This window comes from Columba livia, chromosome 1, assembly GCF_036013475.1.
Source record: "Columba livia isolate bColLiv1 breed racing homer chromosome 1, bColLiv1.pat.W.v2, whole genome shotgun sequence".
NCBI classification, from domain to species: Eukaryota; Metazoa; Chordata; class Aves; order Columbiformes; family Columbidae; genus Columba; species Columba livia.
Genome location: NC_088602.1, coordinates 145,917,650 through 145,945,542, shown reverse-complemented (window position 1 = coordinate 145,945,542; position 27,893 = coordinate 145,917,650). Strand labels below are relative to the sequence as shown.

At 44.6% G+C, this 27,893-nt stretch overlaps 1 protein-coding gene across 6 annotated transcripts in view; it reads right to left on the bottom strand.

The window, feature by feature from the left end:
• IQSEC3 (IQ motif and Sec7 domain ArfGEF 3) overlaps positions 1 to 27,893 on the bottom strand; it is a 106,312-nt gene that overhangs the window by 37,040 nt on the left and 41,379 nt on the right. For 4 of the 6 annotated variants that reach the window (XM_065035449.1, XM_065035457.1, XM_065035466.1 and 1 more), the window contains exons 2-3: positions 23,823 to 23,903; positions 5,187 to 5,475 (exon numbers count right to left, since the gene is read on the bottom strand). In XM_065035449.1, coding sequence (XP_064891521.1) covers positions 5,187 to 5,475; positions 23,823 to 23,903 — 370 coding nt within the window. The remainder of the gene's footprint in view (positions 1 to 5,186; positions 5,476 to 23,822; positions 23,904 to 27,893) is intronic. The other 2 variants (XM_065035483.1, XM_065035476.1) reach the window with 1 other exon arrangement.

Below are 27,893 nucleotides of genomic sequence, written 5' to 3'. Positions count from 1 at the left end.
TTGAAGAAAAATGAAGGTTGAACTCCAATTACCTTTACTGAGATTTGGGCTAAACTATGAGCTAAACTCTACATTGTTGGCACTTCACAGGACAGACTGCAAGTGCAGACTGAAGTGTTTATATGTATGTGTGCACACATGGAAAAGCCAAAAAAAAGATGAAGTGCATGACTGGGAGGACGGGTAAAATCAGCCCTGAATTAACAGAGAATTCACTACATCATTCATGTGGTATGAGCTCATTAGCAGATCCAAAGGATGAGTTTTACTGACTGCATCCTTATCTCCAGACAGATACCACCTGCCCCTCAACCTGCCTTGCTGGCCCAGTACTCACAGGATGAAAGACTGAGTTCACAGAAGATCTGAGTTTAAGTGCAGACTGCTTTTTGTAGTCAAACTGAGACCAAGGCATGAGCCTCAGCTTGCAGAGTCATGTCATGTCATGCACTTACTTCTTTTCCTTTTTTGTAACACTACGCAAGTTGCAGATAAAACTATCAGTAAGTGATCTAGGTACAAGAGAAAGCCTGGAATGACAGCTGTGAGAGGTGTAAATCATCTCTGGCATCTTTCCAATACTAACTTTCCTGGAAGTGGGGGAAGATGCTATGTATGACCTTGGGAGATGACAGAAAGAGAGGAACAACATGACCTCAGCCAGCCAGTCCCTGCACTGGTCTCCTGGCTGCGGAAGTGAATACTGAAAGCCTTGCCCACTGGCACCCCACCACGTCAGGGAGCAAGAGGTCTGGGAATCCTGCTGCCTTGGGTGGGAGGCTGCCATTTCTGGAAGGGGGACACATCCTATCATATTTCCATTGCTGGAAAAGAAGCAAGAACCCTTTGCCTTTTGCTAAAATATAAGGTAGGCTTCTGTTTTCTGTTTGCCTAATTTAAAAAAACATTGGCCTAATTCTTGCTCTGCTGCCCTCCCAGAAAGGGTCTGCAGAACTGGTGCTGAAAATCACCCACACATTTATAAGTGATTCAGGCTCATCACAATAGCAATACACAACCTGCCAGTAGGCTTTTGGATTAAAAAGGTGTCTGCTTATCCCCAGAGTTTGATGTGTCAGGAAAGAGGAATACAGGGACAAAAAGAGATGCTGAGTAGCAAGCAGAAGGGTTTTGCTGGGGTTCTTTGTCCTTTCTGAAATTACCATTTTAAATACCACCATAAAATCAGCACTCCTGCCACATCTCTTCAAAGTCGGCCTCCCTGGAAAGAGACTGAGTTATCCCTTGGCCCTTCCCTTCAGAAGAAAGGTTCATACAAATAAATGAAAATTAAACAAATAACCTGCAAAAGTCCCACTCAGGCAGTTACTATCGACAACTGACCATGAGCACTTAATATAATGGTCTGGTTAATCAAAGCGTAGAGCTGATTGTGTTGGGAGGGAAAGAGGAACAAATGGGAGGGTCAGACACAGCTATCTGAGGGACATGATAATAGCAAAATGCAAAATAAAGCAGAAGGAAGAGCCTTATAATTATCTGAGGTTTCCAAGGAGGTGACAGCCATTCTGAAAACATGAAATTCTTAAGCTCTGATCTTATTAGAGGCCAAGATAAGATGTCATTGCTGATCTGAAGTAAAAGGCCAGTTATCTCACGCAAGGACAGTTCCCAAAAAGGCAGACTTTAATAACTACTAAGAGGAGAGATCCTTCTAAAAGTCTAAAGGAAAGATGCAAGCTGCCAGTACCTTGCAAAATCATCACCAGCTTTTTGCAGGCCATTATCTCAGTCTTCCCAAAGGGCTAAAGCATTAAGGAGCAGAATAAGATAGGAAGTGAGAGTAGTCCCAACCCAGTCTGTGCTCCAGCTCATACCAGGTGTGCAGGGATGGGTTCTGCATGTGGTCCAGGGCCATCCAGCCCTGTCCAAAGCAAGGGGAGTCCTACAGTGTCTTGTGGCTGGGGTAATAAGGACCAAGGACTGGTCCAAAGGATGCTTGAGAAGGCTAGCAAAGGCAGAAGCAGCATTCCCATAGAGAATTGCCCTTTCCCACCCTTGCTTGGTAGCACATGGTCTCTGTCTCTCTCTCCTTGATGTAGCCCAGCCATTTAGTGTTTGCTGATGTCTGAGACATTCACATTTGTTATCAGGTCGAGCTAACTGACAATCCAGAGGAATTAAGGATTTCACACAGCTGTTGACCTGTTTTCTTCCCCTTGAGAAGAGGAAAGGGCATCCATTAGCACCACAGCAGTCACAGGTAATGGAGATGTATGTCTGGCTTGCTGGAGGAAACTTCTCTTCCCATTTGAGAGGCAAGAAAGGCCAGACATGGTTGGCCTTCTCTCACTCCTAATAAACCCTATGAATCACAAGTAATTGCCTACTTAAAGCTGCACTTCTCTGGGGAATGATCTGAAGGCCGGTGCCAAAGGAAGGGAAAAGCAGGAGGGGGTTGGGGGGATTTCAAAGAATAATTAGCTTAATACATTTCTGGGCCTCAATATGAACACTCAATTTGAGCAATTCAGGCCTTGTGGCTGAATTAGAAATGGCTGGGAAATATCCATTGCCATGAGGGATTGCACATGAAGGGAGCTTTAACAAGGTCAGCCTAAGGCAAGCCAAAGTGCCAGGCCTGGATATGGCCAAACATTTGAGGTGCACACCTCATGGCTTTGTTGCCCATAGGCATAAATTCATAAATCTGCCGGGAGAGAATGGGCCTGATCTTATGCTCAGTTAGTACAGTTTTTTCCCCCAGGTTGCCACTGAGCATGGCGACATGCCACCATGTTAGCAAGAAAATAACCAGGCTCAGTGACAGAATCTGAGTCACTCAAGTCAATGCATGCATTGTAAAAAAAAAAATTAAAAAGACATACAGAACATACATGTTCTGTGTCACTCATTCTTAATGCCTCTCCCTCCCACCAACCTCTCACAATGGAAGGACATTGCTATAGGGGTCATGTGTTAATATGACATTTTCCTTCACACATGGGACATCTGTTGCTCTTCAGCACAGCAGAAGAGTACATATGCCTGAAAGCATGCTCCTCTCTTCTGTGATCTGCTCTATTTTCCCAACATTATCATAGAGCCTAAACATAGGGGGAACTTTGGCACTTGAGTTTCCTTTCCACCCTTCCAGCACAGTGTACTTCTGCTCTGCATACTGTCACCATGCTGTGTTTCACGGGACAGAGAGCAAGGTGAGACAAGACTCCCCTCACCAACCCCCTAGTATGACACTGAGCAGCAATGACTAGTGGATGACCTGTACCTCCAAACCCTGCATCGGAGGCTGTATGATGCCCTCCTTCATTACCAGCACTCAGTCCTCTCCCAAAAGCTAAATGTGACTTCACTGTGAGACTAAAAATGTCTCCTTCCACCTGTTTTTTCTTACTGTAAGTTCTATTAATGTATTATAATTTGTGCTGTGACAAGGGAACCACTGGGACAGTCTTGTGAGGGTTCTATCACCCTTATTCCTGTTTCAAGAGAACTACCTGACAAGCAAGTTGACAGGAATACCTATGAAAACACATACTAGAGGACAAGACTGGAAGAATTAATACTCTTCACTCCCTGAAAATCTCCCCTTCCAGAGCTGGAGGTAATCCACTGAGGACATCCATTGGGCCGGAGGAGCACACATACTTCAAGCCCCCTTTGCTGTGAGAAAAGTGGTTTCACCTATGAGATAGGCTAGGTCCCTGCAAGGTCAGTACCGCAAGGCATCAGGATTTAATGAATGAGCAGCTAACATGTCCCTCTGTCTCACACACATCCAGGGCAGGTCTGACCTCTCCTGCAAGAACAGTGATAGGACAACATGACCTTAAAGCTTAAATAACACAGGACAGACACTCCCCTGGACAAATCAGAGCAGCTCTAGGACATTGAGGAGGCTAAACCCATATATAGCAGCAAGATCTGGCCCACCCTGAGGATATGCCACATTAGTTTGTGAAGCCAGTTAATTAGTATCTCTTGGTTTCTGTCTGAGTTGTGTATGTAGTATTTTGAGAAAGACGGAGCTAAAGAGTCAAAGTCTTTTTCCTGAGCAATTCTGCTCAGGAATTTAGTGGGCCATTGATCTGATGTGTATGTTTAGGGACAGCAGTGATGCCTTGAGGGAAGTGGTAGAGAGGTGTCCCAGAAGCAGCAGCTTCTTCTGTGGGAACCTCATTAGCTAAGACCTTTCATCTGCAATAGCACAGCTCTCACTGAATTCTCCCACTGAAAGTAATCTGGATGCTTGTGCTCCTCATCTCACATACTGCAGGGTCTGCATATCAAACAGCCTCTGGTTGAGCTGCCATCCTAGGAAAAAGTCAGAAATAATTCTTTAGGTTTTGCTTTGCACAACAGCTCTCCTGGTCTGTAATCTGCAGAGATGCAGGGTTGGGGTGGGGGCACATTCCACCTCATTGCCTTTGAGTGAGGAGGCCAGCTGCTATTAGTCCCTGTCCCGCTATCCCCTGCTGGGAGCCCATCAGGAGGTGCAGCTAGAGGTGGGTATCCTTCTGCTCTGGTGCTAGCCTGTAGCCTCAGGCACAGGAGGCAAGGCTTGCAAATTCAAGAACTGAATAATTTTCTCTCAGCCTGGTAAACCTGCCTATCTCTTCAGCATCCATCACTGGGTTGAAGGCAGTGATGGTAGCAATACACAAACATCACTGCAGACACCACGCAGGCCACTCACTGAACAAACCTCACTTCCCCTGAAAGCTCATGCTTTGAAGTGGCTAATGTGGAAGTGGGCTGGGGGACTTCCCCAGTGTGATCCAAGAAAACAAGATGGCTCTTGGAGACTTCTCCCATGAGGGAGATCTTTTGGGACAATCAGATGCTGGGAGCCCTTCAGGCACTGTATGTTTGTCAGCAATACATCACCTCTGGATGTCACAGCTCTTGGCTGTCCACAACCCATCTCTAAGCCTACAGTCACAACTAAGTATCTGGGTCCATTTTGGACCACAGAACCCAGGCAACGAGGAGCTGAGCCCAGCAGGTTTGAGTGAAAGGGTGTAGCAGTCAGAAGTGGGGAAGCTACTTCCTCCATCAGCCCCACATAGCCTGTTCAGGCAGGGCAAAAGCTTAAGGTGCACAAAAGGCTAAAGTAGTTGCTGAAAGATGTCCCACCGCAGTGCGAATGCAGGCCCACCCACCCCGTCCCCTTTTCCCACAGCCTGAGGAGGAAGCCTCTGTACCTGTTTATTCTTTAGGTCAAGGGAGAGCTCATAATCGGAGGCAGCTGCATGGGAACACGAGGCCGTCCCTTTGCTGCGCTGCACTCTCACTGGGGAGCCCGTGTGGTGGAGGCTCGCCTTCTGCACCAGAGGGGAACACCCCGCTGCCTGCTCTTCTTGGAGCTCCGCATGCTGGGCTTTTAGCGTCTGGGTGTCGGACCTGCCTTCCTGGCCACTCTGTCTGCCGGCCTCCTTCGGATCCTCCGTTTCACACCCGGCTTTCTTGCTTGTGGAACCGCTGAGATCGTCACTGTGAACAAAACGCAACGTTTCGCTTTTTTTATTTGCTTTTTTAATTATATTTTATTTACGATTATGTTTATTGTTGTTCACTATACTCATTCACTGAGCTGCATTTTAAATGTTTAGGGAGCCTGTGCTGTGAGGGGCGGGTCTCTCTCAGTGATGGATCAGGACTTCAGGTCGATGCAGCCAAAGCTCTGATCCCTCCCTCCCTGAGATCAGGCACCTGAGCTGCACACACTGTATGAACCAGTGCTGTGACTGCTGGAGCTGCCCAGCTGCCTCTGCTCGTGGTGCTGCAGCTGGACATGAAGGGCCAAAGAAGGTGTCAAGGCCCACAGACACCTCTCCTGCTCCCTGGAGCAGCTAGCAGCAGGCAGTCACCCCTGTGCCCTTGCTGCCTATTGCTCAGCATCTCCCTGTGTACCCCAGAGCCCTGTCTGGCAGGATCCAGTTTTCCCCTGGAGTTTCCATCAGTCACAGCAGTAAGTGTCTGAAATCAGGACCTGACAACAGTGCACTCTAAAAGAGGTGACATGTTGCTCTGGACAGGATGGTATTAGCATGTGTCTGATCCACTGAAGTGCTGAGGAAGTCTGTCATTAACCTCTCTTGTCAAATATTTTCAAAACCCATCTAATTTCAAACAAGATTTTGGTATTCTGGGGACTGTTGGAATCATGAGAGTGTGTGTTTGTTGTTACACTAGTCTCCTTCCCGTTGCTACAGGGGAATAACTTATGATTTCCAATAGCGTACAGGCCAGTCCTCATGGACCCTGGGTTCTACTGCACCATGTACATCAGATACAGCTTCACTGGTTTCCAGGGAATGAGTATTTAGCTGAGAGCAACGTCTAGTTTGGAAATAATTACTACAGAACCGGTGCACTTAATTCCATTGAAACCACGGGTGTGTACTGCCTCCCACATTTAAACACCATTAAATTATTTAATTCACTTCTGAATCATATTTCTTTCTCTTGGATTTGCTCCACATACAACCAGTTCTGCTGTCATCTAGATAACAAACCATTTTATGATTGGTGTTCATGTCAGAGCAAAATCAGGGAAATTAGATATGATTTTGTGTAGTGCCCAAATTACTTTGAAGCATTTAAGTCTCATTTTCAAAAGTGCTGTAAGCACTTAAGAGCCCAAGTCTTCTAACTGTAAATAGACTTTGCCTCCTAAGCCTCGGAGCACTTTTGCATACTTACTAGTACTTTAAAAGGAAGTTTATTCTCTCCAATGGCAGCTTGTCTGTTCAGTAGATTTAACAATCAAATTTAGAAATATTCTCACAGTTTCTAAAAGGGCTCCACATTTGGTGAGCCAAAGACAGTACCACAACTGCAGAACTAAGAAAGATGAAGGATTTAAAGGAAGAAAGCTGCTTCTTTTATACACATGCATGTAGTCACCAGTTAGAATTAAAAAATAAATTCACAGAAGAAACCAGTCTCTTACATAAACACTATATCATCAACTTTGTCAAAACAATTTAAAATGACATATCTGTATCCTCATCAATCAGGAAATGCCACCATTAAAATTAGGCATAAAACTGTCACTATCCTTTTAGGTTGTACACCTTATAAAATTTTTCTGTGTTCTTTCCCTGTTACTATACAATTGAACACTCCTTTTTCTACACCTGAAGATGTACATGTAAAGTATGCATGCATTTTTAACTCCTTCTATTCTATGTCCATACGTATTTAACAAAGTATTAATAAAAGACTTTCGCCTTACAGCTCTTGCTGTAGCATTTTCTGTTCTACCCATTCTCATTTTAACCAGCAGAGCAGTAATTTCTATCCTCGGCTCAAGGGATGACCTTGAACATAGATTTGATCATGTTTTCTTTGGAGTGCGTTCCGAAACCCTCACAAGTATTTCAGTGGGAACAAGACTGTGCCCTACAAAGCAATTTCAGCTAGATGCATAAGCTCTGATTCAGCACACCACATATCCCACGTTGCTCTGCTGAGTCAAGGCCACAGTGCAGTGTGCTACACAGACTTTCTTTAGGGCAGATCAGGGCCCGAGGCAGTAGACTAGAGAGCCAGTTGACTTCCCTTGGAGCATGAATGGACTCTAAATGCCAGCAAATATTCCCTGACATGATGCTCTTGCACATAAGCATAACTCTTTGTTTTTCTGAGGGCCTCCACTGACTGCTCATGATAGAACATGAAGTGTGTGCATAAGAGTTTGCAGCACTGGGGCCTGTTGTCCTGCGAGGCTGTACACCACCTCCAGTGTATGCTACCTATTTGGTTTTTTATAGCACACAGTTTAGAGTCTGAGTTGGAAATATTCATAGTGACGGGATATCCTGCATGCACTGCTCATACAGAAGAAAAAAACGCAGGCTTTGTAGAATCACAGAATAACCTAGGCTGGGAGGGAAGGTTGAAGGTCTGTATTCCAAGTCCCTGCTCAAAGGAGAGCCATTTTCAAAGACTGGTAAGTTTGATCTGGGCTTCCTCTGGTGCGCTCTTGAGCACCTCCAGACACGAAGGTTTCTCGTTCTCTATGGAAAGTCTTGTCAGGGTCCTTAGTGCACTAACAGACCTTAATGGCCTAAGCAGTCTCACCTAGGCCTCCCTCCAAACATCCTGCACAGTTCCCCCTTTTCAGTCCAGCCTGGAGCAGTCACTCCCTGTCCCAAGGAGACTGTAAGAGTGCTGGTCTTCAGCTCTGCCACAGCCTTTCCCTGTCCATGGCCATGGACCCACTTGATCTGGACTCTGACCTGCAGACTGACTCCCCAGCTTGACCTTGGACCTACCCACTGATGACTGGGCTGTGTCTGACCCTAGGTGCTCTCACTGGACGTGATTCTCACCCTGGCCGATGAAGCACAGGGTGTTGAACCAACCCAAAATGATCAGAAGCTCCATTTAACCTTATCAGTCATCTAGGATATTCCTCAAGACACGCGAGAGCCCCAAGATTGCAAGCGCTAGGTGCACACATTCAGTCACAGACGTGCAAGAAGCACCACCAAGCTGAGTGCTCCCACTCACAGTGCGTAACTGAAGCCCCTAAAGACATTGTGCTAGGACAAGGATGCAAGCTAATCTCACATACACGTATAACCTTGCCTTCCTCCTCCATGCATACTCTTAGCCCAGTGGATACACCCATTCAGAATGTACTGTGCTGATGCGTGGGATTTTCTGAGGGTCAAAACTCGATCAAATCAAAATCAGATTCCACTGAAGCACTCAAAAGCACTTTTTAGCTAGATGTTTTTATGCCAAATATAAACTTTTTAACCCCCTGCTGGTTTGGCTGTTGTGCTGTTCAGAAAGCAATAGCAAATACTCTTGCTGAAGTGGGAATAGTTTCCACATTCTCTTTTGTAAATAAATAAACAAACAAAAATATGGCTGAACCACTTTTACTTAGTGGGAAAAAAATCTCTCTCAAAAAAAGAGACAAACCTACTTCACTTTTGGGCAAAAGATCAAACCTGGGAAATTTCAGCGTCAGCTGGTAAAATTCAGTGACTACAAGCAATGGAAAAAAGGGGTAAAGACACAGTTTTCTTAATAGTCTGAGTGTTAACATTGCAGCCCTATGGTTCCATTTACCACCCTGTATTCACCCAGGTTTACTCCCATGTTGAACCTGTTTCTGAGGAAATGTCACGAAGAGGTCTATTCTCTGTTGTCCAACAGCAGCAATGGATGAAGGCTCCATATGAGAGACAAAACACACTGCTAAAGATCAAAACTGATGCTCCAGTGAACTATTGGCTAAAACCTTAACAATCCTGATTTTTTCACTCTGTCCTGAGTGATACAGTTGATTGGCACAGGTTTTGCTACTAAGTGAGAGCTCAGGAGCTACTGTAATCATAGCAACAAAAAACCCCACAGTAAGAAAAGTAAGTAGGGCAAGCATAGACACTACAGCATGGAAGATCTCTGGAAAAAAAGCATTATGAAATAAACAGTCGGGATTCACTTGGTTTCCCTTGGCCTGTGAGCAATCAACCTCCCTGGATATGGGATGAAGGAAGGGAATGGAGCTATTGTATGTTCTGTTTCTTGGATGAGAAAATTTTTCTAACCACTTGTAATAATTAAAAGTCCCATGCAGAGTCTAAGGTGTGAATCCTAATGTCCTGGCCAACCTCCAAGTAGGTTAATTTAATTCTGTATGCCAGCATCAGCCCTCCAGTTTCAACTGTAATCAGTGTTCTTTACTTGCTGTCCTAAAGTATCATATACCACCATCTTTCACAGTCTTTACAGCTACTCTCGCATGATAAATGAAGCAATTTTCTGCTCATCATGCAATCAGGTAGGGAAGGTTTGTAATGTCTTTGAATTCTGTTTGATTGAAAGTTGTAATATTAATGTAAATCGCTTGCAATCAGATAAAAAGAAAGACTACAAATTCAGCTGTTCTGCTCTTTCTAGATGTCCCTATATGACTTTTATGACCCATAGCAAGTAGCTTAGTCATTATTACAAATAGATTCCATCTGCTGTAGAAAATATCTCTCATGCTTCAGGTGTCTCCTGCTACTTTTGCACAGCTGACTTGTACATGCCTGCTGCAGACAGAGACCAGTTTTGTTAGCAAAGATGATGACTATAGACAATCTGACTCAGGGCTTATATGAAATGCTATAGCTAGTCTAGCATTTCAAGCCAGAAATAACAGGGTTCTGGGCTGATTCCTAGTGTTTGTTTCAAGAAAACATGATGGTGAAAAAGCCCTTGCTGAGACAATTCAGCTGGACAGTCTCAAATATGTTTCTCTAGCACAGGTAAAAGAGGTTTCTGATATTTAGCTTCTGTGTGCAGATTTCTCATTAAGGTTTTCTATAAGAAGTACTCTGAGGGAAGGATATAGGAAGATGACAGAGGAAAAATGGTATTAGATAAAGGGCTTTTTATTACTTCCTTTTTTCTTCCTTCCTGGTATTTTGGAAACCTAAAGCCCAAATCAGTGATACTAAATTGTCAAACCAGAGAATTCCATCCACCCATTCCTAGCAGTGCCAACTCCCCAAGTCTGTACAGAGCTGTTGTACTATACTCTGTCCTGGGAGAGATTTGACAGCTTTTCATTTCCTACAGCATCAGGATAGTGCCCTTCCTTGCATAAGCCTCACCAGCCTCCTTGCTGCTGGAAACATAATGTTTCCAGCTTGGCAAGGATCTGCAATTCGAACTGCCAGCTGTGGAGCTGAATCATGGTCATCTGTTGAACCTTAACTGTCACGCTTAAACATACCCATAACTGATCACTTAAGAAAGAACATGCAGCCCCTTCCCCCCAGATATTTCAAGACAGTTTCAAGTTAGACACAACACAGGACTTGGATGCTCCAGACATTACATTGTCTCACCATCAAATACCAGAATCAGTTCACAGTCTGAGAGTAATTTTCAGAGCTCTCAGAAAGATGTTTACAGGGTGGCTGAATGACTAAATAGGGCTCAAGGACCCAGAGAGCTACTCTTCTCAAGGACAGTAATGTTAGTCCTGCAAGAAATTAGAACTGAGCTTTCTCACTGACCACTCCACAGCTACACAGTTCCCATGAGGTCAAGACACAAAACTCATCTCTTTGTTCCTTCTCTCCTACAAGAAGAAAAATTATTGCAGATAAATAAGAGCAATAACAGAGTACCAAAAATAGCAACGGCTCTTCTGGACTTAGCAGTGTAAGAAACCAGTCACTCAAGCAGAAGATGCTCAGATGCCCTGTTGACAGGTATAGTGATTATTCAAAAAGATCTGGCTAATTGAACAGGAGGAAGCTACGTGTTACGAAACTAGCACAGGGACAGATCTCACCTCCTGTTTGTGTCCCTGTGTCACTCCAGAAGAAGAGCACATTGCCGTTTCCCATGTACAACTTACCAAATGCCTTCTTCATGGTACTCAAGGTCAGCGTGCAGGATTGCGACCTGTAACTGAGGTAAAGACTACAGGGACTAGTTAGGAAGGACCACAAAAATTTATTAATCCATTTCACAGAGATCCTTATGAGGATCAGTTGGTTATTGTATATATGCTGCTTTAAAGTACTGTAAGTGATTAGCATTATCATTATCATGGCCTGAGAGCCATATGAGACTTCAAAGCTTCAAAGATGTCAGAATAAAAAACCCTTTGAAAGTGGCATATGGAGAATTAGAAGAAGAGGTCACTGGCTAATGCCAAGAGAATGGAACCCAGATCCCAAGTCTGCAAGAAGCTGTATTCCCTCTGTCTTAAGACATTTCAGGATTTTCGCTGTCCTCACTCATCTCCCTGCTCAGAAAAAAAAATAAAAATCAATTGCTGAGTTAGCGGGGTCCAAAGTGCCTTTTCAGTTTATTTCATTTCAGTGTTCCCTGAGGACACCCGAAACATATGGTGAACGGGTTGATCAGAATTCAATGGAAAAAAAATGGCTGAGAGAAGCTTAGTAATATGGGATCTTTTCAAAGTTCGAAGATTTCTGACATACTGGGGGTCTGAGTGCAGAAGAATTGCTCCTGATTTGCTTTTGAGTTCAGGTTTTAGGGTGGCTTGGAGGCAATGCTCTCTGGGAGCATGCTGAAAATGATGGAAGGCAAAAGTCTCTCCTGCCAGAGAGGCAGGAAACTTGGAACTTGATCTTGGCAAATCATCCTCTGCCAGCCGAGCTGCAGCTTTCACAGACAGTCTCCCCCAACACAGACAAATATAGGAACAAGATTCTGATTTTGTCTACATTCACGTAACACCTTGCAAAGCAGTGGCATCAAGCCATCTTCTCACACTAGTTTTACCCAAGAGGAATTAATGATAATTAGGCAAGCTCATTACCCATCCCAGAATATATTACTTATTTCATAAAAAGGCTGGCACACACACCTGTAAAATAGGTTTGACAGTACGGGATGGTAAATATATTGGAAATCAACTAAATTTAACATCCTTTAGCACAGACTGAAACAGGTAACATCTTTTCAACATTGCTTAAAGTGGTTTCAGTGAGTATTATTACAGAAAATATGATAATACTAGCAAATGCCTCATGTCCCACAGGGTCCAGCATGCTAAAGTCAGGGCCTTCATTTTGGAATTGGTATTTAAACACGATCCCTGCATACTGTGCAATTTCCATATTGTTGTGTTCTTGTGCCTTTTGCTGTATAACAGGAGCTAAACTTTTCTGATGGGCCTCATGCCTTCCTAGTGCAAAAATGATTGTCCAGGTGTCAGTCTGGGCTGGCTGCCTGTCTGACAGCCAGGCTCTCCATGACTAACTTTAGCCACTTGAGGACTAGGACCTTTGCTTTTCTCATGGAAACAAACAGGCTCCTTCGGAGGGTGACTTGGAACAGCAAAGGCAGCTCCCACTGAATGAGAAGTGTTCCTGGTGCAAGGCTGGCTGTGCTGGGTCATGTGGTTGTCACACAGGGGTTTTTTTCTTATAGTTCATCAGAATGACACTTGGGCCACCTCCCCAGCCATGCCTCCTATTTCACCAGCTGCAGGAGCACAGGGCTCAGCTTAGGAAGGACAACCCCTTTCTCAGCTGCCCATCACACCTTGGTGCTTGATGCCCCAGGCTGGTTGCTGTGCTGTCTCTGCTGGTTAGACTAGGAGGAGGTCCCACAGCCTGTCACTGCAGAGGGGGTTACTTGTGTCTGTGTCAAACCAGGCACCTGTGCTTATCACTGAGGTGTGAAAAGCACCAACTGGACAGTGGAGGCACAGGGGGGTCCTCCTCTGCAGGGTTTAATTACTTTTACTTTAACCCCAGACCTCTCTTGCCTCTGCAATGTTTAGTAAACACGACCTTTTAGAGAAGGAAAAAACAGATGGCATCCTGCATTAGTGTAACTGCCCGCTCAGCACCCCAGGAAAGAGAAACTTGGCTTCTCAGCAGCAGTCTTTGTGCCACTTCGACTCAAATCTCTTGGCTCCTCATCCCTGAGGCAGGTTTGAGCATCACCAAATTCGCTGACAAAAGCCTGCTGGTGCAATCATGCAGAAGATAGAATTTCACTGCTAAAATGAGATGAATTCAGGGCTGGGAGGCAGCAGAGCCTCTGAAAGGCAAGGAAACCTTGCATATCCCCTCAGCCCATTGCTCTTCCATTCCAGCTGCCTGTTAGCTGAGTGAGGGACACAACTCCTGGCATTTATAGACCTCGGCAAGGGCTTCTGTAGTCTTCTTTTTCCACCTGCTGTGACAGACCCTGGGTTGGACTGCACCTCTGGGTTCCTTCCTAAGGGATCAGTGTAATTGACTACTGAAGGCAGTGAGTGAGCAGCTTCACAGGAAGATCTTCTTGTAACCCAGACAAATTTCTCAATGTTCTCAAGTGTCTCAGCTATTTCATCTCTTGTGACCCCTGCAGCCCAGTAGAAGGCCACTGCTTGTGTCAAATCAAGGAGAAGGAAGCACTGTACTCTTCAACATAAAGAGTAACACAGCCTCACACTACCACCCTCAATACAGACAGTCCTAATACCATTCATCAGCTTTAGGAAAGCAGATATGATCCAGATTTTAACTCTGCCAGTGTGTTCAGATCTAGAGTTTTGGGGTGACCTATGGCCAAAGACCAAGACAGAAACAGCATGGTTTGCATTCCTTCCTCCTTTCCCCAATCCAGTGAACATCCCCACAGCCTTGTGCAGCAGGCACAAAGCTCTACTTTTCCAAGTTCTAACCTATTTTTTCACTGCTGCTTCACTCACACTCTGATCCAATTCATGTCACTTCTCTTCCCTGAGGCCTTATTCCCTTTTCTATCTTTCTTCATTCCCATGTGGAAAACAGGATGACTTAGCAGCTTACGCATTTGGTTGTACCAGCTGAGATTACTCTAGGGCCACTTAAAATTTCTTCCCTATGAGGAATGAAAATTATTCCCATCCCTATACTTTGTACTCAGACATGGAACTTCTGAGGCAAGATCATTAAGAAAAGTAGGAGTTTGCCTTGACACAACTAACTCTATTGCATTGTTGAGCAGAATGATGGCTGGTGCTAAATGGCACTATGCCATTGAACTGCACCAAAGTCAGTGGAGGATCTAGCCCAATATGCTGCATTTTAAGACAACCTGTAATATGCTTACCAGATCCAGCTGTTTTGTAAAAGCACAGCATTACTTTTCACAATACAACCTGCACTATCTATTTTTGTGCCTCTTGATCTATCACTCTCACATTAAGTGTATTCCAGGAAATTACAGGCATTTGTTACATTTTGCCAGTCACTCCAGCAGATGTGCAAAAGAGTACCAGCAATGTGTACATAGAGTAGCCAACCCCACCTTCCCTCTTTCCCCAAAGGATGGAGCGAGAGAGATTGCAGTCAATCCAGATACGCAGGCAATAGCAACAGCATCACAACCTGTTTACAGGAGAGCAGCAACCTACCAGTGTGGGACATGACAAAGTTGACACATGACTCTAGTCACTAAGCAAATACAGTTCCCCATGTGATGATGGTACAATCTATGTATGGAAAAGAACCAAGGTGCTAACCAGAGATGGTTAAAAGTTACTAGAACACACTTCCAAATGGTGTGGCCAGAGTTAGGTTCCTCAGTCTCAAAAGAAAAACCACATGGAACTCAGCTCCTGTCTATGTCTTGATGTTCTTCTTCAGGATGATGTTTCCTCACAGAAGATGGTGTGGCCTCCAGCTCTTCTGCAGTTTTTGAACAGTCCAAAAAACTCCCAACTTTTTTACACTCCCCGCCCCCCTCAGCTATCTCACTGTTTGCGGAGCCCAAATATAACGGCCTGAGCTGCTGTACAGTGTGCTTCAGCCTCTCAGATTCCTCAGTTCTTCCTGAAGAATATGAAAGCCTGGCAGGGATACATGCAGAAGATTAACTCTGGAGCACAGACCTGTCTTTCCAAGGGAGAGCTTATTGTATTTGAACACAGAGCCTGCCCCATGGTGATGAACAGAAGATGAAACTACATACAAGTGACTTAGTGTCGCAGAGAACAGAAAAGACAAAAGGCCTTTGGATTGACATCACACTGCAAGAAAATTTGTAATAAAAGGCCACAGCCTCATTGCGGTCACTGCCAAAGAATGCTGGCATGAACAGGAATATTCCAGCCAAGGGACCTGCTCATTTGTCTCCTGTTCATATATTCTTGCTCCCTCCAGTTTCTTCTTTCGTTTACACTATTTTTTTACTTCCTGAATTTCCTGCTCCTTCTCTCGTGTCATTCTCCTTCTCTGTACAGCATGTTTGCCATCCGTTTTCCTTACAGTACAACTGTTACCTTTGTGGGGGTGAGTCTGTCTGCCTTTCTTTCTCCTTGTCTCTCTGCCTTATCTCTCTCTGCCTTGTAAGCCACGAACAAATGAGTGGACAGAGGGTCCACAGAAACCACCTGTCAAGTTCAACAGAACACACCGTAGCATATTAAAGATCTGGAATGGCCCAGTTTTGAGGGTGGGTGCATCTTGACAGACGCAGATCTGGTCAGATGATATCAGTAGAGTATTAAAATGAATGGCATGAGCTCCACCACAGTCCATCTGCTATTACTTCATCAACCGTCTGTGCCCATTTCCCAGTGCTAGACATAGGCCTCTTTCCAAAGCTGTCATAACCTCTTCTTATGCATCTCTGTGGTGTTATCAGACAGAAAACACAGGATACACCAGGTGTTCATGTTGCATTCCACTGGTAACAAGAAGCTGCCATACTAGAGGCAGGGAATTCTTCACGATGCAGAAGAGAGAACATGAGGATCATCTGCAAGCCATGAGTGAATCACCTAGTGTTAAAGCAACTAGCTTATCTCAATAGCTGTTGAAAGTGGCTCCCACAAATGTAAGGTTGTCTATGATCAATTCTCTTTCACTGACATTACCACTCCTGTGGCCCGAGAAATGGCAAGTGTTGTCACATGTGGGAGAAGAGTACCCAAATCCAAGGCTGAATTCCCCACATAAGCAAGGGAAGCAACAGAGGAATAGGAAGGACTAGAAGAACACGTGGCCAGGCAATGGCTGGATACAGCTTCAGGTTCTCAAAAAACATTTGTCTGATGGGTATATTTGCAGTTTCAAAAGAGGATACTACAGATGGGTTTTCTTTGGCCTCTGTCTCCTGCCATCTTCCTCGTTCCTGAAGAAAGGTGTTCATAGAGGCAAATACAGCAACCCATGTGACAGGGAGACTCCAGTTTCTGTCAGAGATTTTTTTCCTGTTGAAGAGCCCACCTACTCCGCACTTTAATTCCCCACCCTTGTGTTCTCCAAACTTGCCTGGAAGTGGCTGCACCAGCCATCAGAGAGAAGGAGCAGAGAAATGCCTGTGTGGGAGATCGTGCCAACATGTCCTGGTGGATCTTCTTTACAAGACTGGGATGCTGCATCTGAAACTCAGCTCCTGTTTCTTTGGATGCTTCTAGAAAGAGCCATTCCTCCCAGGTCATAGTATTAGAAGAATTGCCAACTATACCTCCCTGCAAGAGATTCCCAAGGTTGTCGGTAACTATGATGTTGTGTTTCCACATTTCCCCTAAATCTACATGCACTGAATACCTCTGTGGTTCTGGGCCCAGGCTCCTGCAAAGCAATTGAAGCTGCTAGTCTTGACTGTACAAAACAACCATAAAAAGCAAGGAATCTAGTCACTCCCAAGTTTAGGAAGAGCTCAAGTCTGGTTCTAGACATTACTCCTTGCCCACATCTCTGTGTCAGACTGAAATCAAAACTCTGACAACTGTGAGCCTGAGGAATATTTATGTGAACTTTGCTGACCCATCCCTGCCTGTTTGCTGCATACCCACAACCTCCAATTGTAGTATCTTGAATGGGATTATTAAGTCTATAGGGAGAAAAGAATAAGAAGTAGATGAGCTGTTAAGAAGCAGAAAAAATCCTCTCTTGATGCCTGTGACCTCAATAAGAAATAAGAAAATAAGCACAAACAGTATATGCTAACAGAGCAGAAAAGTTGCTCAAACTTCTCCCATGTGTTCTCAAAAACAGTGCTGTGGAAGACTTTAATACGAATGAAAGAAGTAAGATTGAAGAGCTTTGTGTAAGAAGTCATTTATCCTCAGAGCACACAAGGCACAGACCATGGGCACAGAGGCTTGCCTTGCACTGGCATGTCCAGGTACTGAAAGCCTGACCTGAAGTGTTCTCCGTTAAGAATCAGAGGAGAATTCAGCCTCCATGGTCCACTAAATGTACGAGCTTGCACTTGGCACTGCCAGCTGGGGGCCAATTAGTTAGAGTTATTATGCTGTTTTGTGTGGTAGGTTATAGATCTGATTTGATACAGACTAGAATCATTATCATGTTTCACACCTGAGCCAGAGACACTTAATACCTCTGAGCTGAAAGGAAGCACTGACCTCCAGATTACATATCCAATATCCCACCAGCGATTCTAAGACAGAAAAGCTAATTTCCCATTTCATGAACAGGATTTGCATTCTTTCTGTCAGGCAAGGTCAATCTTTTACAAGTTCAGACATAGTATTAGGTAGCTCAGTTGTTTTTCTGTAATGCTTAAAGAGTGGTGGATACTGATGGAAAATCATCATTCCTCACCCGTTTTTTACTAAGATGCTTCAGTGGTATCTAAAAGGAGAATCGACTTGTAGAGTGGTTCCATTCTTATCAACTTCACGGGCCTCAACCATAAGAGGTATTGTACTCACAATCCAAACAAAGTCTTGTGGATTGCTCAGGAGGATCTAACTGTTAGAGGACATAGAGTGACCAAAGGGCAAAGTGGGAGCTGTACTGGGAGGAGAGATGCTCCCAGGCTACAGCAGTGGGCAGCCAAAAAGATACATGATGTTGTGTGCAGCGGATAATATTCATGGCTCTTTTGTGCCAATGTCTTCCAACACGATTTCATGGGGCAGAGAATAAAAGCATGTTCAATGGAAACAGAGAGTTCAGGTAATGAGACATGAAGAATCAGAGACATCAGACATCCAGAAGTAAATTACATCAGATTTTGTTTTTTTAATCATGTGCTGCTTAGAGTGTAGCAAATTCTTATGCAGCTTAGAGAGCTGAGCAAAGATCTTTGAAGGTTTGATTTCAAAGAATTGTCCAAAATATGTCCAACCACTTTTCACCCTCCCACATACAAAAACGGAGCAGTAAGTACAAAGGACCTCTTCCACCAAGAACACATCTTTCTGTTTGAGTACTTTGGTAAGTCAGAAGTGGGTCAAGAGTTCTTTCACCAGAACTGCAAGGAAGTCTGGCTTGGTGATGTAGCCAATGGCATACATGTCTTCTTACCACTAACTGGTGCTGTGATGCCAGGCAGTAACCAATCTGCAACAGTGACTAATCCAGTAGGCACATTAGAAACAAGCACACAGCTGTTTGAATCTAAATTATATTGAGTTACAATTTAATCGGTCTGTAATAATGAAGTAAACACTTGCCAGTTGCACCAATCATGTTTTAACCCTGATCTAAGCAGCAGTCTCCCTACTGGAAAGTGAGGAAATATTATGGGAGAATATGAGCAGAACTTGCCCAACTTTTCCATAGATGTTTCTGTAGATGTTTCAGACCCTAGCCCTTCTGCTCAGTACACATCCAAGCCCATTCAGAAGACTCTATTCAGATCCCCAACCTTTCCTCTTCCTGGGAGGACTCTGTTGCCTTTGCCTTAAAAGCAGGTCAAGTCTCATCTGCACTTCTTCCAGGTGGGAACTACCTTCTCTCTCCCACAAATGCAGATGGAACATCCTCCCTTCCCAAAAGCTATCTGGAATCTGATCCTGCCCTTCACACAAAAGTACCCACATGCCATTCAGTCTCCTTTGTGACATGATCCTTCAGCGTTCCAGTGCTACCCTCATGTTCATTGCCAAAGCGGACCTGTCCCAAGCGCTTAAAGTTTTATGTAAAACTTTTCCCATCACTGGACCAGAGGTGATTTTCTACTGATTTCCTATTCAGCACCGCAGGCGAGCCAGAGGCAGGCTCTGAAAAGCCTGTGAAAGGCAACTGAATGAATATACTGTTCCCTCCAATTGTGACTCCATCATTTCCTCTCATTACTCTAATAGAAACAAATCTTTCTCATCTCAGCCCTATTACCTCACACAAAGGAAAATGGTATGTAATCCTGTTAGAGCTGGGCTGCTGCTGGACACATTTTAAGGTCATTGTTCTGGGATGCCAGTCTCCACTATGTGAGACTGGAAGAAGTGGAAAATGCAATTACTAGGCTATTCAAATCCCTAGAATGAAACCCTGCCGTTAACAGGCAGAAGCCAGCAAGGAAAAGAGCAGTTGCTTTATGAAATTATAGGGTTTGGCTAAATCAGAGTCTAATCAGCACTTCAGTAAAGGGGTATGGTTAGCTCCTACTGCCATCCACGGAGTCTCCTCATTCCCCTCAACCTGATCTTTGGCATTCCCAGTGGAAGCCCAACCTCCAGGATGGGTTATGGTCAGGAAGTCCGTGGTGTGCAAGTCCAATGGAGACAACAGTAGTCCACACCCAAGGTTTACACTGTACTTTGAAATGGGGAAGCCCTAAGAGTTCAGCAACAGTTCAACAGTTCAACAATTTGGCTCTGAGCTTCTTGGAGACAGATTCTGGGATCAAATTTGTCTCCTAATGTTCATGGCCTACAACACCAGTCTTGCTGATTGCTAGTGCAATGCAGCTAAGCTAGGTGGGAAGTTTGCACTGCTAAACTCACAGAGCTGTAACCCCCCCGCAATGAATTCACATGCTGGAGGAGAGAAGGGGCTAGCACTGCTTGTTGGCAGGCAGTGAAGCAAAGCAGAACAATACAAGTGGGAAAGATTGCAACTGCCTCATTGAGTTGGCTTCCATTGAGCTATCACTGAGCTAGACACTGACATCTTCCTAACCATTCCCACCCAGGTGCAGCCAAGGCGTTTTTAGCTGGATGAGTAGCAAAGAAAGAGTCAGAAATCTTGCAGGACAAACATTAGGGAAGACCACACAAGAACAACAATGACCATCACAAAGCACGAGTAGAGACAAACTTTCATCCCAGACTGTTCCTGACAGCCAAGCTCCTACTGTTATGCCCTGTGTTTTCTTCTCCTTCTGCTCCACACCTGAGCTGGTCTCTCCTGCTCATGCTGGTCTTTCCCGCAGTCAGGCAATCACTCTTATTCCTGCCTTGATGCTCCTCTTTATCTTCACCTTACCTGCTGTTTTACGCTCCTGCTGCCTATGTTCCTTCAGTCTCCTAAAGGATTTCTGTCCCACAAGATAAGGCTGGGTTTCTGCTGAAAGTGGGACCATTCTTGCAGGTCCCAGAAGGCAGTGATGTGGGCTCAGGTAAGGTTCATGGTACGGAAGGAGAAAGCAGGCAATCTCCACTGGAGTCTCCAAGTCCCTTGAAGAGACAAGAGTCGCTTCTCTGTTTATGCTCTTTATTAGTCCCTATTCTCTTTAATCGGCTTAGACTGATGAGCCAAGGCAGCAGTAGGGATCAGCCAGGCTGTTTAATTAAAGGATTGCAGCTCAGCCCTGCAGTTTGGGGGTTTGTATAAATGAGCTGCAAGTACATTATTTAATCTGCTGCACAGAGAGGAGTTGAGGCATTAATGAAGCAAACTCTAATTAAAACTAGACGGCTGATGGTTATTAGTGGCATCAGTTCTGACAGGATTTATCTCATTTAGGGAAACGCCTGATCACGGAGGGGGGAAAGAAAGAATAAACCCAAGCTGGTTTATCAAATTCACCACAGCACCACTTGTGACTGGCTGTCCATTCAGCAAGGTTCAGGAGAGATGCACAGGGAGCTCCCATGTCCCAGGGTTTCCCACCAGGAGCCCTGATCAGCTTATTTAGGCATATGCCTGGCTCACCCAGAAACTGATTGCCTATTCAGGGTGTCTGACCCACATATTTTAGTCTTGATTGACTTTTGTTCTGCCCTGGTTCAATGGGGAGCCTGTTCACGATTTGAGCAGGGTGACAGGCTCTGTAATTGATATGATGAGCTTCTCCCAGCAGCGTATTGAGCTGCTTCAGAGCAGCATAGCTATCAGCTACAGGCATCGGCTCCACAGTGACTCCGTGTTTTTCCTTCTCTGCCATTTTTTTTCTCTTCTCACTGCATTGTATATGTAACTTCAGATATGAAGAAAGCCCATGGCTGAGTGCAGGACCCGTCAGAAGTTAGGAGGTGTTTTCTGGCCAGTATAAAGCTGACCGGTAAGTTTAATAGTCGTCCACATGCTCTGTCTTTCCTCTGGCACAGAGGAAGTAGGGACATTCTTCTCTCCTGAGACAGTGCCATAGAAAGATTGCATAAAAAAGCTGCTCTGTTTCAGAAAGCAGAAATTCTGTATGCCCGTTTCTCACCTTCACATAGCCATGGTGGCTTCAACCATCTCTATCTCTACATAGAATATTGTGTCACACACAGATTCAGCACTGATATTGGGACAAGTGGAGAGGACAAGAGAAAGCCTTGGGAAAAAAAGTAAGCAAAGAAAGCAGGAGGTCTGCAGAGTGGGACAAGCTACAAAATGCATAAAATCGACAGGCATAGATGAGTATAAGAAGCCGTTTAACTGGAGGCACAGGTGCAACATGCTGCAGAGGTGACTGACATTCATCCCCACTTCTGAATTTCGTGGCTCAGACTCTTCTTTGGATGCAACTTGCCAAAGTTGTCAAATTACTGAAACAAATGATTGGTTCCTCTTCAATTTACCTGTCAAACCCCAGGTCAGAAATTTCGTGGTTCCCACCACAAGGAGAGCAGGCAAGCTCAGGCTCAAAGGATGGGTAGGGCCTTTGGGAGTCACTGGGACAAAATGAAGGCCCGAAGCATGAACATGACAAAAAAGACCCTAGAGCTTAAGATGCTGTAGGAATGACAGCCTTGTAGGATCAAGAAAATACTAGAAACTAAGGGAACTATGGCAAAATTAAGCCTTGGTTCAGACAAAATACAGCACATACATAAGCAAAACTTTCTCTCTCCAGAAATGCAAGGGAGAGGTGCCTGTCCCTACCACAGAAACCTCTGCTGTCTCCTTGCTAGCATCTCCCCATCTGCCACAGAGGTGCAGCTGCAGATGCCCCAAAGGGCTGCCATGAAAACGACCAATCTTTGAAAGACCTCAGCACAAACATCATGAGGGTCAATCCTTATATCGTCATATACAAATAGGCAGGAGGGGTCCTGCTTCTTTATCCTGTCTTCAAGTGTGGCTGAATCCTACTTTTGAACATATGCACACACACAGACCAACGCACAGACACAGGCACAGACATGCAGACACACACCCACCCACCCATCATTCTCTTCACCATTGTCCAGCACTCACACTTTTCTTTGGAAGGAAATCAGAAAACACAGTCTGCTCCAGTGAGCAGAACAGACAAGAGAAATACCATTTAAAAATGCTGTAGCCACACTATTGCAATTCAGCTGCCCAGTTCTGCCCAGAGCCCTCCCTAGTAACTCAGGCTTCTTACACAGATGCCAAGTTGAGATGTAAAAGTGTGGCAGTGTGATGAGGGAAATCTTTAGAAAGAAACCTGTTTGCTGTTGACAGAAGAGTGACGAGGCATGAGAAAAAGGAGTAGGTCTGTGAGATGGAGGTGTAAGAAGTTGTGAGAGGAGAAGGAGATGGCAAGGATAGAGGGACAAGGCCAAGCATGGCAGGTTTATACAGTATGTGCAACTCAGGTATTTTTGAAGCTGCTTGGACCTTGGCATTAATGTCATTCACTGATGAGGGAGACCTATGGCAATTGCAGGTGTACTCACACCTGGTCACACTGGATACAAGTTGGTTAGAGTTAATCGTAGCTGCCTATAACTGTCCTTCACTGGCAAGCTCAAACCATTTCAACACATGTCAAACTGTGCCCCCACCTATCTCAGGGTGTGAGACAGAACCCTGAGTTTGTTTGGTGACTTTTGCTGTAGCTTAAAGGTTGTGGGTTTATACTGGTGTGTGTCCAGGCACCTTATAATGTGGGATAACTAATTCAAAGAAGAGTGAAGTATGTGTATGTGGGCGCCAAAGTGATGCAGAAGGGTAAGAAAAGGTACAAATGTGGATGTGTATTGATAGAAGTAGATGTTTGAAGAGAGGCTGAAAGTATGTTTTCGGAGGTGCACGGGTGTGTGTGAAGGGAGAACAGAATGGGTTTGTGAGCAATTACACATTACGAACAATAATCTCTGAGAGGAAAAAGAGAGGGAGAGCAGTGCTGCAGACATGGGACACAGGGAAGGATGGAGGAGGATGGGCATGTATAATATTTGAGTTTTGTATGGGACAGGAAGATTAGTGATGGATGATAAGGAAGTAGGGGATGGAAAAGAAAAGATCTTGCTGGCAGCAATTTCCCACCTTGGTGAGGAGTCCGGAGATGAAGGCTTCTGCTCTGCATCAGCTGCTGGGCAACAGAACTGATGTAAAACAGTTTCATTCCTGTAAGAAAGAAACAAACAGTCAGTGTTCGGCTCACTCAGCAGAAAACTCAAGGGACAATGCCTTTCCTGGGGTTGTTCCAAGGGGACAGTAACTCGCAGTGATGCTGAAAGAGAAATCTAATTATTACATGAATGTTTTGCAGTTCAGGGTGGTGGGGAGCAGGAGAGAAGGGGGCTGACAATTCTGTCCCCCTACATTATCTGTCCTGCTGCTGATGTCAAGCCGTAGAGAACGGGGCAAAAACACTCTAATAAAAAGTTTTCCTTTTATCAGTATCTGTCTCATGATCCCATATATCTCATGAAGAACAGTTTTGCCTGTTTCTAACTTTTATTTCTTTTGGGACAGAAACATCTCTTTAGGTGTGTTTCCTTAGATATGTTTCATATACATTAAAAAACAAAGAAGTTGGTCTTTTGTTGAGAGTGGCTAAACTATGTCTGCAAACATTTTTTCCTGAAACCTCTCTAGATCACAGAAACGGCCTCAGCACATCAGCAGTTGGCATTACCAGAAACACTAGTGGAAAACTGACAGGACAAGCACAAAAGGCTGAGATAATGAGAAAAGGAAGACATCGCAGCAAAGAAAAGCAAACCATAAGTAGCAACAATCTTAGCAAAACAGGAAAATAAGAGGCTAAAAATGTGTTTATTAGATAGGACAGGCAAAATAATTAATCCAAAGGAAGAAATGCTAGACAAAACTTCCAAAACTGCTCACTAATCTTGAGTGACTTCTTGGGTCCCTTGCCTGGAAACATGTGTAAGGAGCCTGGTTTTCAGGGGTGTTGGGCACTTATCACAGCATTGGAACGCAGTAAGAGCTGCTCAGCACCTCTGAAAATGAGATCCTTTTAAGAGACCTTCAGGAAGGTTCTCGAGGTGTCATAGGCAGCACAAATCAACAGCCAATTTTGAACACACTGACCTTCATAATGGAAAGGAGTCACTAAAACCAGACAGTGTCAAAGGGGGAAAGTATTATAGGAATGAAAAAGAAAATGAAGAGAAGAAAATCAGGGGAAATAAAGCAGGCTGAATCCTCAGATGGCATAAAATCACCCTGTCTCTGAGTCAGTGGAACAGCACTTAAAGCACAGGGCTCAAATGGGGTCATCTCCTTTTAAAAATATTTTTGCAGCTTCTAACCCAGATACAAGCAGTAAAGCTTAGTCTCCTGGCTTGTCATGGGGTCTCACATTCTTCCAAAGGCCCTGCCACACTTTCCATCACTCTGAAGTGTGAAGCTTATCACCTTTGTCTTTCTCAAAATCTGACAGATATGGCCACAAAGATACCTAAATTACAGTTATTATACTGTTACCAGCCACCTCCTCCTGGGCTCCCAGCTAGCTTAATATAACAAACTGCTTAGTTCTTCTGCGTCCTTGGCTTCCAATGCATTCTCAAAAGGAACCTTTCCTTAGAAACAACAGTATTGGCAAGGAGCAACACAGCAGGGGGAAGATGAAAGCGTTAGCTCTACCTTACTGATCTCTGACCATGCCCTCAGTCCCTGCCAGCGACACGCAACCTGCTGCAAAAGAGAGGACATGCTTGTGTGACATACCAATTCCATTTCTGTAACTACCCAGCTCACTTCCCTTCTCTCCTGCTAGCCTGGTTATTGCTAGTTCTCACTATGTTGTTTCTAATTTAAACTTCTCAGGTGGCAAATATGTACCTGACTGGTGTGTCCATTACTTGTGTTATCTTTTTACTGAAACAAGTGGTGAGATCACATTTAGGCCTACGTTCAAGCAGGCTCACACAAATACTCCAGCTCCTACATCTTGTCATTTTGCTTCCAGCTAGAATCCATCAGGAATTTTCTGATAAAATTTTGGTTTTGCATAAAAACACTGATTCATCAAATTTAAACTATCTGGTGAAAACATCTTGGGATTCTTCAAATTACAGGGCTTTACTGAAATTTCCTGGCAGGTTGCTGGAGGGCCATGCCTCCATATCTCACATCTCTGGTGCAGCTGTGCCATACAGGTAGCCCATCAGAAAGAGGTCATCAGGTTTTCAAACCAACCCTTTGTCCTGCCCATCTCCCAGAGCAGCAATGCTGGGAGCTGGCTAGCACAAGAGGTGAGGAGCATCTGCGCCCAGGCAGTCGGCTCTGCAGAGCAGCCCTGGAGTCACAGACACCATCAGCTGCAGCGTGGAAGTGCACAAGGCTCTCAGCTGATTCAGCGGCAGCCGGCAATTCATTCTGATGAACATGTTTGGTTTCAGGAATATTACATATTGGCATTTCCTACTGAATTTCATCTCTACAGAAACCCCTGGGGGGAAAAAAAGAAAGTGTATTTTCAGATGAAAGTAACAATACATTTTGAAATCATAAAATCATTTTTGGTTGGAAAAGACCTTTATGATCATTGAGTCCAACCATAAACCTAACACTGCCAAGTCCATCTCTAAACCATGTCCCTAAGCACCACATCTAGAATCACAGAATAATTTCAGTTGGAAGAGACTCTCAGGGTCATCAAGTCCAACCATAACCTAACTCTGGCACTAAACTGTGTCCCTAAGAACCTCATCCAAACACAGGGATGGTGACTCCACCACTTCCCTGGGCAACCTGTTGCAATGCCTGACAACCCTTTCCGTGAAGAACTTTTTCCTAATGTCCAACCTGAACCTCCCCTGGCACAACTTGAAGCCATTTCCTCTTGTCCTATCACTTGCTACCTGGGAGAACAGACCAACAACCTCCATGCTACAACCTCCTTTCAGGTAGTTGTAGACAGTGATAATGTCTCCCCTCGGCCCCCTTTTTTCCAGGCTAAACAGCCCTGATTCCCACAGCCACTCCTCATCAGACGTGTTCTCTAGACCCTTCACCAGCTCATAAATGCAATCTTCCAAAAAAACTGATGCCCCAAATTTCAGCCATTTCTAATTTCAACACTTCCCTAAATGAACTGTTCTCTGCTTTTATTCGAACAGCAGATGCACAACTCCAGTTCCTAATTACGCATGAAGAAGGCAAGTAACAGGGAGGGAAAACATGGGGAAAAAGAGGAAGGAACAAGGACAGAAAAAAATGAGAAACAGAAACCTATCTATAGATGAAATACCTTGCTAGTTAATTATCAGCATAGAAACACAGGGAAAAGTAAAGGGGAAACAGGGAAAGGAGGAGTGTTGTGAAGTTACAGGACTTCAGGCTCAATTTACTGTGGGCATCTTAAGAAAAAGCATCTCACAGGTACTCTTCAGAGAATCGGTATGCTCTGAGCACTGCAGCAGCACAATCAGCTGTTGACTCCCGTTCTCAGGATTTCACATGTGTTTAACACTAACCTTGGGTATTTTCTGCCCAAACTGGAGTCCTCTTCAACCTCTGAGATCCCAAGATCTCTGGAGTAGTTGTTCACCTTGCATACCACTATCAGATGCGGATCATGCCCACGGGCAGAAATATGCCTCCAGGCCATTTGGGATCTTTAAGTGCCCTTCCAGGGGCCAGGGCTCCTATGCAGAAGCTACCAGGGAGGTGGTGAAGAGCAGGCACTGCCTGATAGAGGTAAATATATGAGGTATAGATTAGTATTCCAAGACTGTGCTGAAAGCTCTTGCCCTGACTGGGGTCAGGGACGGATATCTTATCGCTCCTATTAAATCTGTGTTCCCCAAATGTCCAAGAACAGTTTGAGCTCTGAGTCTATTTAATGTTTCCTTTTACAGCTTGCTTCTCTTTCTCTTTCATGCTACCCAGACATACACCATAGGGACTGGGTTCCACCTTGTAGACTATCCCTGTTCATTATCCTCTTTCTTTCCATCTCTTGATCCTGCATAGATCCGATATTTTGCAAACCCATGCCCTCACCTTTGCAGCATAGCATGCATAGCCCAGACAGGAGCTGGGAGATGAAGGTTTAACTTGATATGGAAAAAGTGGACCTGTTCCCACCCTGAAGAGGCTGTATTAACTGTTACCTGGACAAAGCAGCTCTCATCTGGG